The sequence below is a fragment of the Oryzias latipes genome, chromosome 17 (assembly GCF_002234675.1).
Source record: "Oryzias latipes chromosome 17, ASM223467v1".
Taxonomy (NCBI): domain Eukaryota; kingdom Metazoa; phylum Chordata; class Actinopteri; order Beloniformes; family Adrianichthyidae; genus Oryzias; species Oryzias latipes.
Window position 1 is genome coordinate 1,210,312 of NC_019875.2, and position 12,528 is coordinate 1,222,839.

Below are 12,528 nucleotides of genomic sequence, written 5' to 3' on the forward strand. Positions count from 1 at the left end.
GAAGATGTTGAGGTTCTCCTTAGGAGTGACCAGGTTAGACAGGATAAGGAACGAGTACATCAGAGGGACGGCTCATGTTGCCTGTGTTAGCGACAAAGTCAGAGAAGCCAGACTGAGATGGTTTGGACATGTTCAGAGGAGGGATAGTGGATATATTGGTAGAAGGATGTTGGAGATGGAGCTGCCTGGCCGGAGGGCAAGAGGACGGCCAAAGAGGAGATATATGGATGTCTTAACAGAGGACATGAAGTTGGCTGGTGTTAGGGTAGAAGATGTCCATGATAGAGTGAGGTGGAAAAGGATGATTCGCTGTGGCGACCCCTGATGGGAAAAGCCGAAAGAGAAAGAAGAAGACATTAACTTTACACACAACACATTAACTTTACACACAACACATTAACTCACAACAGAACACATTAACACACAACACAACACATTAACTCACAACACAACACATTAACTCACAACACAACACATTAACTCACAACACAACACAATAACTCACAACACAACACATTAACTCACAACACAACACAATAACTCACAACACAACACAATAACTCACAACACATTAACTCACAACACAACACATTAACTCACAACGGAAGTAAAGCAGCAATGGAAGTGATTCTATTCTGAAATTTCCACTGGGCTGAGCGGCTAACTACCTAACAGAAAGTAACGTCACAGTGAGCTGTGGAGGGAGCATGATTTTCTACAAGAGAAGCTAGCAGCAGCGTTGCCAGATTGGGCGGTTTTGGGTGTAAATTTGCGGTCAAAAATGCATAATTTGGGCGGTTTTAGGGTCGGTTCAGCGGGTTCTTTCCCACTCATGAATATATAATAGCGGCCTACGTTAGGCCGTGTGGCTTTTGGAGTTCTACTGAAGCTCCGTGAACGGCAGAGCTTAATGGACCGGGCTCTCATCTAACCTGTTGTTGGGGGAGTGCAACGCCCCGCCTCTTAGAAATTGTGTTCATTAAAGCCTGACAGTGCGATCTCTCCACATTTGTCGTGTCAAGTGTTGGGGACCGCGTGCGAATGTGTGAGAGGAAGAGGGAGGGGAAGAAAGGAGAGGAGCGCGTGCAGGGACCAGTGTTGCCAGATTGGGCGGTTTTGGTTCTAAATTTGCGGGTAAAAATGGCTTTGGGCGGGTATGCATAATTTGGGCGGTTTTAGGGTCTGTTCGGCGGGTTTTTCCCCTCATGAATACGTGAGGCTGGGTGGCTGTTGAAGTCTTATGTTCTGAAGCTCTGTGAACGCACCAGGCAGAGACGCTTAATGGGTTCTGTCACCTAACCTGTTGTTGGGGGTTTGCCGCCCCGCCCCTCCTCTTAGAAGTTGCGTTGTTTAAAACTGTCACCGCGGTCGCGTGTGGGCGGAGCTACGAGCTAACGTTATGGTCTGATCGCTGCATGTCTGTGTTTATCAGTGCATGGTAGACACGGAGAATGTGGAGAGATCAGGTTTAATATTTTGGAGAGTTCTACTTGGTAATCATGTTTCCATGTTTGAGTTCATGAGATCGTCCCAGAAAGTCTCTGCTTCAACTCCTGCAGGGAAAGCTGCGTGTGAATCTGACGCCATGTTTGCATCTCTCTGACAGTTTGAAGCCAACGCCCCTCCTCCGCCTCTCTACCTGCTTTTCCGCTCCACCTGTTCACATCCTCTGTAGCTCAGAGTTGTTTTCCCCCTTTTTCACCCCTCCAGTGTGTCCAACACAGAGAGCGCTAAATACGGTCATCATAGCAGCAGGTTGACACGGTAGTAGTCGGGGCGCTTTGGCGCAAGCGCAGCACAAGGATGGAAGAGGTTATACATAGGTTATGGCGGGTTAAGAAAATGAATGGAAGAAGGCCGGTCCGCTGTACAATACTGTACTCCTTTTATTAATAGTCTGAACTATCTTTGATTTTGAGAAATGTTTTATTTTGAAAAATCACCGCATTGGGCACTTAATCAGCCCAGTAGGGGAAAAAATCTTCAAAAGCTATATATTGTTGTTTCTCCCAATCATAGATAGATAGATAGATTTGATTGTGCTTTTAGACTGGACAGGTAGCTGTGAAAAAGCCATTCGAGTAATATCCCCTTTCTACATCTGTGATTTGTGAATGTGTAATTCATTTGACATGATCTTATTTTTTTGCCCCCCCCCCCCCCGTTGGGCGGGTTTTTGCGGTGTCTGGTGGTTTTCAGATGACTTTTGGGCTGGAAAACTGTGACTCTATCTGGCAACACTGGCAGGGACTGGGAGGGTGTGTGGGTGGGTGGGGGGTGTTGGGGACCGAGTGAGTGTGAGAGGAGGGGGCTGAAGAACGGAGAGGAGCGGAGCACGTGCAGCGACAGAGAGGGGTGTGAGTGCAGCACGGAGGAGTGTGCGTTAACATTGTGTAGCTTCTCTTGTAGAAGAAACATGCTCCCTCCACAGCTCACTGTGACGTTAATTTCAGAATAAAAGCACTTCCATTGCAGCTTTACTTCCGTTGTGAGTTAATGTGTTGTGAGTTATTGTGTTGTGTTGTGAGTTATTGTGTTGTGTTGTGAGTTAATGTGTTGTGGGTAAAGTTAATGTGTTGTGTTGTGAGTTAATGTGTTGTGGGTAAAGTTAATGTGTTGTGGGTAAAGTTAATGTGTTGTGTTTTGACCCTTCTGGGCCACCGTAGAATTGCAGCTCTGAATGATTCCTCAGATGTTTGCACATCTGCATGTAATGCTCCATGTGTGCCTGCAGGTGGTGGTAGAGGGCATTGCAGACAGACACAGCACAGGCCACATAGCTGTGGACAACATCCAGATCATGGATGGACTCAGCAGTGACGATTGCAGGGGTGCGTTGCTTTGCTAGATGTCAGAAATGTTTTAAAGCTGATGTCTTTAGTCATGTTTGGCTGCCTCACATCCTCACACATGACCTTAGACCTCATGGATGTTCTACTTTTTGACTCCAGATCCAGAAGTCCCCACGTCTCCACCAACTGAGATCCTGATGCTCCGTAAGTATTCTGAGTAACTGCCTCAGTAGACGATCTGGATGTTTACTCTGCTCTATAGGGTGCACCGGAGTATAAGGCGCACCGTCCATAAATGGTCTATTTTCAAACGTATGTCATATATAAGGCACACCGAACTGTAAGACGCATTAATCGAGACGAAAGCGTCAGAGATGAGCCCATGAGTCAGTCAGACTTTACTAACCGCATTCACAGTAACTCTAGAACTTGGGACACACAACATGTTAGCCACATTAGTGTATTTACAATATCTGTAACTCCCAACCTTGGGACCACTACACGTTCGCCATGTTAGCGTCTTCACAATAATTTGATTTGATTTGAAATGGTTTATTTCAAGCAATCAAATAGAAATAATACACAAAAACAATATAATCATCAGTTATACATTCATACAGTAACTAATCAAACTTAGGATAATTAGACATAATTAATAAAAATTGCTTGAAAGGGAGTGGAAGGAAGCGAACTTATATAATCCCACCCCGTTATACTATAACCATTTTATTACATGATTTATCAATATCCGGTTCCTAGGTTTTATCAGACAGAATTAATAATCATAAGGTATCAATAAAGCAAATGCCAAAGATGAATTACTTAAGTACTACGTCAAAAATAACTATTTTAGAAATCAACATGGCAAATTCAGCATCTGAAATATATGCAAATAATGTTACTTTTAAAAGTCATTCATATGCTTTAAAACATAATACTATATCAGTAAAATAGACACAACACTGTTTCAGGAATTTTCATAGCAAAAATTTCATCAAGTATCAAAAGTTAAAAACATGTGCAAAGTTATGCTACATTAGGAAAGATTTTTGAATCAATTTATCAATTTTAGGAGCTAGTGAAGTAATATCATCAAAAGTCAATCAATTTAACAATTTTCAATATTCATTTTCGCTCGAGGCTTGATTGGTACTCCAGTGAGAATGACATTATTCATCCTTACTTGCTGTTCCACATTGTCCAGTCTTTTCTCCAGAATCTCGACCCGGTTTTCTCGCTGCTCGTTTTGAGCCCGAAATCTTCGGAACTCTTCCATCATCTCCCAGAGCGGTGTTAGCTTAGCCGACACTTGATCCATAAAACTTTTCAGCGTTTCTTGAAGAGACTTTTTGAGATCTTCATATTCCTGGGGTTACATAACACCCAAACTTGTTTGGAACTCGTAATAAAACAGACTAACACTATGACAGAGAACTGTGTTCCTCTCAAAGTCGCTTCAACATCAGTAAACACAACCTGAATGAATCCATATAAGGCGCTTTGGATTATTTTTATTTTTTTCGGATACTTTATTTATCCTCAATGGGGAAATTCTTCTCCGCATTTGACCCATCCCCTGGGGGAGCGGTGAGCTTCAGTTGAACTGCGCTCGCGAGGCGGTAGCATTAGGGGTCTTGCCTAAGGACCCTCACATTCAAAGGTGCATTCTCGTATTGTGAATAAAATAAGGCTGTAAGTGCACCTTGTAGTGCAAAAAATAAGATCCACTTGAAATGTCTTAACCTGAATCTTTTTTCTGTCTCCTGCAGCCATTGACTCCTTCTCACAGGATTCTGGTAAACCCAGCGGCCAGAGCAACATGCTGGAGACCCTGGATCCCATCCTGATCACCATCATCGCCATGTCGGCGCTGGGTGTCTTCCTGGGCGCCATCTGCGGTGTGGTGCTGTACTGTGCCTGCTCACAGGGCAGCATGACAGACAGGAACTTGTCCGCCTTGGAAAACTATAACTTTGAGCTTGTGGACGGCGTGAAGCTAAAGAAGGACAAAATGAACGGACAGACGAATAATTACTCAGAGGCGTGAGTGGGACTCAAGGGGCGGAGCTGTGACTGCTCTGTGATGGACATGCAGCCAGTCAGGACAGAGGGAGGCGTGGCTGAAGCCAACAATGGGACGGCAGGGTGGGCTGACATTGAGCCGATTCTATTCTAATTCTCAGGAGTGGCAGTGGAAGAGACTGACCTGTAGGGGGCACTGTGTAAAAAATTTGTACAGCTAAAAAAAGAAAGAAAACTACAGATTCTCTGTTTTTTGGACGTGCTTTGTTCATGTAATCACATGCTGGTGTTGAGACCAATTCAGAGGGGAGAAATGGTTTTGTGTCGTTTTATGAAAGGCCTTTCGTTTGTCGTTCAGACGTCGTCGTTTCACAGAATGAGCAAAGCTTGTGAAACTTGGGCTCCTTAGCTGCTCATACGTCCTGGTGAGAGTGTGAACGTGCACATTTGCATTGAAGGCACGTAGATAGATGAACACGTGAGGTGTGTGCTTGTGTGAGTGCGAGTGAAGCAGGCGCCATCAGGCCCCGTTGACCTGCATCCAGCTCCGGCAGTGCCTTTTTTCTTTATTCCCACCCTCCAGTTTTTCTGTTGCCTTTGGTTCCGCTGGTTCTTTCCTCATCAGCTGAAAGCTCCTTCACAGAAAGAGCATCTGCAGACTGCGATCAGAGCAGCGCTTCGAGGCTCCTGGTCTGTACATCCTCATGCCTTCTTGACGATTGTTCTCACATGGACTAAACTCTTGAACGATCTTTAGCTTCTGGAAGCCAGAAGAAGTCGCGTCGGAGCTCCGAAAGCCTCATTTTCATGGCACATGACACATCCAACAGATTGTACATACGTTTTAATATATTTGAGCACCCTCTTTTATAGAAAAAGGATCAAAGTGCTGCAGCATCCTTTCCTTTCTTTGTGGAAATGAAGCTCCTGGTTTGTTCCAGACGGATGGTTACAAAGAGTCTTTTTTTCACCACAGGGTAAAACGGAAAACCTCAGCACCAGGAAAATGGATCATGGGCCACAATCAAGGTTCTTCTCTGTGTCTCAGAACATTACTGTTTGAGATTTATCAGGAAGACTGCCCTAAAAAGACATGAGGGGTTCAGAACTGGATTTCTGGATTAAAAACTCCTTGGATTCTTCTCCTAATGGAAATGGTTGCATTTTGATGTTTTTTCTTCATTAAATTACTTGAAATGAAGTGAAAGTGTCTTTGTTCAAATTGGCAAAAAGCAATTTTAAAACTTTTTGAGCAATTAAATTCCTCAATCACTTTGTTTTACTTACTAAAAGCCAATTCTGTTGTTATTGGTGTTGATTTTTTTAAGTAATTAGCCTGAATTTGAATTTAATTTACTCAAAATTTACTGTGTTTTAAATTTGCACAACAAAAATGAACCAAATCAGCCTCCAGACAGTCATTGACTTCATTTTAAAGTAGTTATGATTCATCCTATAGAGAAACTTGACTCTGTTTGGCCGCTGAAACTTTTCCTGGTTTTTCACTGCACTCACCTTCAGAGCAGAAAACTAAAGCATTTGACATGGTAGAAAAGATGCTGCAGCACTCAAAGTGAAAACAAATGTTGCACTGATATATTTAAAAAAAACTCTATGTGTTTATATTGTTGATTAAGGAGAGAAGTGGTGGGGAGAGAACAGTGTTATTGTTCCTTTTGCTTTTCCACAGTGTTAGAGCTCTAAAATGTACAATTTGCAGAGATGGGTTTCATTCTCAAAGCGTCTGTTTTGAAGCGTAACTGTTTTATTTACTTGCTATAATATCACCTTGTGTTCTGTACTGTCACTGATTGTACGTGCCATGGTTTCCTTACTTTTTTTTCTTTGTATGAAAAGTAAAGAGCTATTTTTTTTGTCGGTATCTTTTCTGTAATTTGTCGTCTCGTTAAAAAAGAAAAAGACAAACAAAAAAAGGACATGTGGAAGTGAAAAGAATTGGAACGCAGTGAGGCCTTATGTGACTAAAAGTATTGTTTGTACTTTGACTTTCTGGCCAGAACCCAGACTCATCTGTCGCTGTTGTCTCAGACTCTCATCACTGACTATTACATTCCAAAGAGTTGGATCAAATAAATGTTTTAAGTAACAAACTCTTTCTGTTTATTCTAAAACTTGCCTGGTTTGATTTTCTGCTGTCAGAACCACCATTAAGGTACACATTTAAAGATTTTAAAAACTCTTTCATAAACCTTATTTCTATAAATATACATTAAATGGTGGACTAGTTTTCTGAGAGATTTCTCAGTTAAAAGTGATATAAACCCAGTTTATTCCTCTTTCTGTAGCCCTAAAACAGGCTCTGTAGAAATGAGTGAGAAATTCCTGAAATTTAACAAAATTCTTTAAACGGACAAAAAATGTCAATGGGCTAAGTAAATTAGTCTTTTCAAGAATTCTTATCTTAATTTAAAAAATCTAGTCACTAAGACAGGTTTTCTTAAATTAAGATTTTTTTGGCTGTAGAAAGTTATATTGATAAGATTATTTTCAAGTTTTTGGTGTTTTTACCTTCTTAACATTCTGATTTTGCAGTGTATAAATAGCAGGTATTTTAATATATATTATTTCCCTAATTTAGCAAAACACCTTTTAAGATATGTTTGACATGTCACCAGAGGCTGGTTGGTGTTTCAACTAAAACCACCAGGGGGCGCCCTATGGCCAAGCCAGAAGAGCATTTTTATCTATTTACTCAAGTAAATCTGTATTTTGATAGTGAATGGATGCGAGGAAATTTTAAGAGAATTCCTGCTCTTGTCTTGTCATCAGTGTGTAAATCATGCCGTTTTCAGTGGTGAAAACAACATTTAGCGTCAGAGGAGTTAAATTTGGAGGATCTGGGGAGGAGCATATGACAAAAACTGTGATGAAATCAAATCTTATTCAACAGAAAAGACCATCCTGTTTGTCTGAACTGACATTCTGCTAAGAACCATGTAAAAAGGCATTTATCAGTACATTTAGAGCAGTTACGTTGTACTTTACCAAGAAAATGACCTTGCATGTATTCTTGATGGAAATAATCCCAGAGACGCATGTTACTGCTGAAAGCTTCAATATTAAGGTCTAAACTTGGACCCGGAGGACAAACTCCAGGCAGGATGACATGAACATTTTTTCTCTTGGCAAAAAGTAGTAGTTTATTTGATTAAGTATACTTGAGTATAGCAAGTAAAAGGTAAACTTTATATATTCTCCTTTATGTTTACGTCTACTTTTTGCTTAGTTCAACTAATACTAAAACACTATGACAGTGTTGTTTTCTCAGTAATTCTGTTGTCTCCCCATAGATGGCGCTCTACAAATATATTGACCTTTATTTAGATGCAAAAAGTTGTTCTGCATTTATGTGGTGTTGAATGATTTGTTGTTTCTCTGATGTTCATTTGTGTTTTTCCAGTTGGACAGTCACTTTTCAACCCCCCAACACCACATGAATGCAGCATTTCTCTAAGTTTGCATTTTGAAAGCTTTGCTCATGTCTAAAAATGTACAGCCCCCACTACCTTCCCTGTGTCTAGACCTGATTTACAGTAATGCATTCTAGAAGATAACAACGTGCAGCCTCAGTAGTAGGACTCTTTCTGAAACCCAACTGCATGGGATGTAGAAGGGCCTCTTTTTCTAGATGTGTTGATAACTGCTCTTCCATATGCAACTTTTAAGAAGACAGAAAGGATACTTATTGGTCTGTAGTTCATTACAACTTCTTAATGTCCTGAATTATAACTTGGAGTTACGACAGCAGATTTTAGTGTGGTATTGAAAGGTGCATTCTGCAAATGAGTATTGATTATATAATGATTATATATTGATTATATATTTTCAGAAATATTGTATCAAGTCCATGGATATCCTTTGCTTTAAAGTTTGCTAGAGATGTGATAACTTCCTTTACTGTGTGTACATTTATAGGTTTAAGAGTACATGAGTTCTCAGTAATCGTGGTACTGTGGTTGGACATGATCCCCATCAGCAACTGTCGGATTTTGGGCTTTTATTTTAGGAACTGCACCAAGAAGTTGACTCCTAAAAGAAGGTCAAACGTGACCCACGTTTCCTGTTTGCTACTCATTTGCGTTTAACCCTGTAACCCCACGACATTGAAGAATTGACAGACAATCACAACTTTTTGGGATTAAGATGTTTTTTAAACCCTTTTAAATAAAGAAACATACAATGTCATTTATAATGAGATATAGATAGTATCAGTTATGATAGGTTGGGTTATTTAGTAAGTTTTTGCACTAAACAATATTAGTTCAAGATGCAAAAATATTGACATGAGAGTTCGGGGAAAAACCACCTCATTTACTCACTGTCTCCAATTTGATTCACACATATTTACCGTAACTTACTGTAACTGCATTATAAAGAAAATTTATCAACAAATTTGGAATTCTTTCAATGCAGCAAGTCGTCAGTTTAAACATTAACTAACAATGGAAGAAGTATTCTCACCATGAAGTTTAGAAAATTAGAAAAATGTTTTCCTGCCTCTGGTGGGATGACAGGGCAGAAAACATGGACCAGGTTATAAACAGTGGGTTTTTAAACGGTCTACACCATTGAAAATCAATCGTTCGACCTTTAAAGTGTATAATAATGTTCAGTCTCCACAAACAGAAACCCCAAAGCGGAACTTTGACTGTTTGTGGATTTCTGAGTATTCCTCTAAAACCCTGCACCAGCCTTTCCCAATCCACCTAAACGAGCGGGTGCTCACGAGCTGACGTAGTCCGGTGAGAACAGCCCCTTCCAGGAAGAATCTGTGCTGCCAGCACCGCCCCCAGGCTAACACACACCCCCATTTTCTCAGCAGAGATAGCAGTGTTTGGCAAGAACGCTTTCCTTTATTACGCACAATATGCACATCCATTTTTGAAAACGTTTGTTTTGGTGGGTGAGATGCAGATACGCTGCCGAGACCGGTTCTAGGTTGACGTCATGAAATGGTCAGTACCCACACAGAGCGAAAGGCGGTGCCTCAGAGATCAAGGCATCTTACTTCCAATAAGTAATATTTAATAAAAAAAGTTGTTCTTTTGTGTGCCAAAGGTGTTATCATATACATGGATATTGTTTACTTTAAAAGGACTAAAAACAGCATGTTACAGGCCCGTGAAGGAAAGTTTGGATCATACTAGTGACATAGAAGTCTCAGAAATGTGTGTATCAAATATGATATGAAGGGTTATATAGGACAGCTTTGATCAAGTAGTTATGACTAATTAAACATTTTTATATAGACTTTGGACAAATTTCTGGCTCCAACACATTTTGGCTCACGTAATGGCTAGAATTTGACTTTAGGGTCACATCCCAGAATCAGATAGACCCAGCTGATAACTGAGGCTCACATCCACCCTCAGTAACACATGTCTGAAACACTAAAAAGTGGTCCAGATTTAGGCCAATTACCCACAACTTCCTCTACAGAGATCCTGCTCACAGTCTTTGTTTAAGACCAGTAGGGTCTTTTATAATGGGTCAGACGGTGTAACATCAGCCAGATGTATCAGTAAACCTGAATTATTACGATCTGAAGCCAATATTCAGGATTTCTCATCACCAAAGCACTCAGTGCAGCTGCCTGGGCTTCCTGTGGAAGTTTTGTCTCTGCTGGGCCTTTCCTGCCTCACTGTGAGTTTGTGGACAAGATAAGGCAATCTGTATGCAGACAACAACACTGTCCAAGTGTGCAAAGAGCAGCTCTCCTGTGGCCTTGACCTGCTAAAGTTCTTAACATCTTTGTTGTATTTTGATCAAATTCCTGTTTGTTGGAGCCCCTCCCTGTGTGCTGCCTCACTGCTTCACAATCCCACTGCTGTGGTGTGGCTGCAAAACTTACAATAGCTGTAGTGGGTTGGTTGCACGTGTGAGGATGCAATCCGACTCGCCCATGGTTGGAGGAGAACTGCTCCCTAGTGTCATAATGCAAGTTCCAGAAAGATTTGTGATTTCAGGTCAGTCTGCAGACTCCCAGTACTCAAGACCCCTCCAGATTTAGATCTGTCACCTTGTCAGTGGAGCATTTGGCTCAAAAGCTGTTGTTAAAGAGAGAACGATGTTCTTCATGTGAATGAACAGATTTAGTCAGAAGTTGTCCTTATTAGAGTTTTCTTTGTATGAATGAATGTTGAAAATATTACGGCAAACAAAGTCCCTGTATTTAAATGTAGAAAAGAAAGTTTTGCAGAAATTTGATTGTGTCTGGAAAAAGTCTTAAAAGATGGGCAATGGCTCAGGTTGTTGAGCCTCCGCCAGGTCAGCCAATGATCAAAGGGTCGGCGGTTCGATCCCCGCTCACCCTAGTGAACTGTCGCTGTGTCCTTGGGCAAGACACTTCACCCTTCCTGCCTCCAGTGTGGCTCCTCTGGAGTGTGAATGTGTATGAATGTCCTGGTGATGGTCAGAGGAACTGGCAGCTGCCCCAGGACAGCTGTGGCTACATCAGCAGCTACCATCACCAAGTGTGAATGGACACATTTTAAGCACTTTGAGCATCTGGAAAAGCGCAGATAAATCCAATCCATTATCATTTCCTTAAATATCATGCTAAACTATTGGCATCTAAATTGTTTGTTTATCTGTAAAATATTGATTTTTTGTAAAAGATTTAGGGGAGAAAAGAGCAGAGCAGAGCTGAGGCAGGGAATCAAGCAGGCTAAATGCAGGTACAGACAATGTGTAGAGGAGCTTTGTGCTAATAACAACCCGCGGGAGATGTGGAGAGGCCTCAGAACCATCACAGACCACAGCAGCAACACGCAGAACACCTTCAACACCTTCTTTGCACGCTTTGACACTCCTGGCAGCAGAGACACTGGTCATCTCTGACAGTCCCAGCCTCTCGTCCTGCAGCTTCATCAGGTGCGCTCTACTCTGAGGAGGACTGACACCAGGAAAGCAGCAGGACCTGTCCCACCTGGAGCACACCAACACGCACGTCAGGATGCTGTGTGTAGACCTCAGCTCAGCCTTTCACACTGTGATCCTGGATAAGCTGTCGCTGAAGCTTCACAACATGGGACTGCCTACCTCTGTGTGCCTCTGGATCAGGGGCGTTCTCACCAACAGGCCTCAAGTGGTGAGAATCAGGACTCAACATCCTCCACATTGATCCTGAGCACAGGAACACCACAGGGGTGTGTCCTCAGCCCCGCCCTCTTCACTCTGTTCACACATGACTGCTCCACTTTTCATCCCCAAACATGGTTGTGAAGTTTGCTGATGACACCACTGTAGTGGGTCTCATATCCAACAACGATGAGGCCCACTACACAGAGGAGGTCCAGCACCTAACAGGATGGTGTGCTGACAACAACTTCATCCTGAACACCTCCAAGACCAAGGAGGTCATTGTGGACTGCAGAAGGTTCAGGAAGGCGGTACCCCCCCCTCATTCAGAGGAGGTGGAGGGTGTGGACCACATCAAGTTCCGGGGATCCACATCACATCCGACTTCACCTGGTCGCTGCACTCATCCCACCTGGTGATGAAGGCTCAACAGAACAGGAAGCTGAAAAGGACTGGACTCTCATCTCAACTTCTGGGGAACTTCTACAGAGAGAGCCTCCTCTGTCTGAGTGCCACGGTGGGGTACGGGAGCTATCTCTCTTTTTTTGAAATCACAAATCCCTTTAAATTAGAGGATGACACTTCCTCCACCCAAAATGTTACCAAATTAAAA

At 42.1% G+C, this 12,528-nt stretch overlaps 1 protein-coding gene across 1 annotated transcript in view; it reads left to right on the forward strand.

Moving 5' to 3' along the window:
• The window catches only part of LOC101156916 (neuropilin-1a), a 74,549-nt gene extending 67,624 nt beyond the window's left edge, over positions 1 to 6,925 (forward strand). The window contains exons 16-18 of the mRNA XM_023965221.1: positions 2,735 to 2,831; positions 2,952 to 2,996; positions 4,562 to 6,925. Coding sequence (XP_023820989.1) covers positions 2,735 to 2,831; positions 2,952 to 2,996; positions 4,562 to 4,839 — 420 coding nt within the window. The 3' untranslated portion in view covers positions 4,840 to 6,925. The remainder of the gene's footprint in view (positions 1 to 2,734; positions 2,832 to 2,951; positions 2,997 to 4,561) is intronic.
• The last annotated feature ends 5,603 nt before the right edge of the window (positions 6,926 to 12,528 follow it).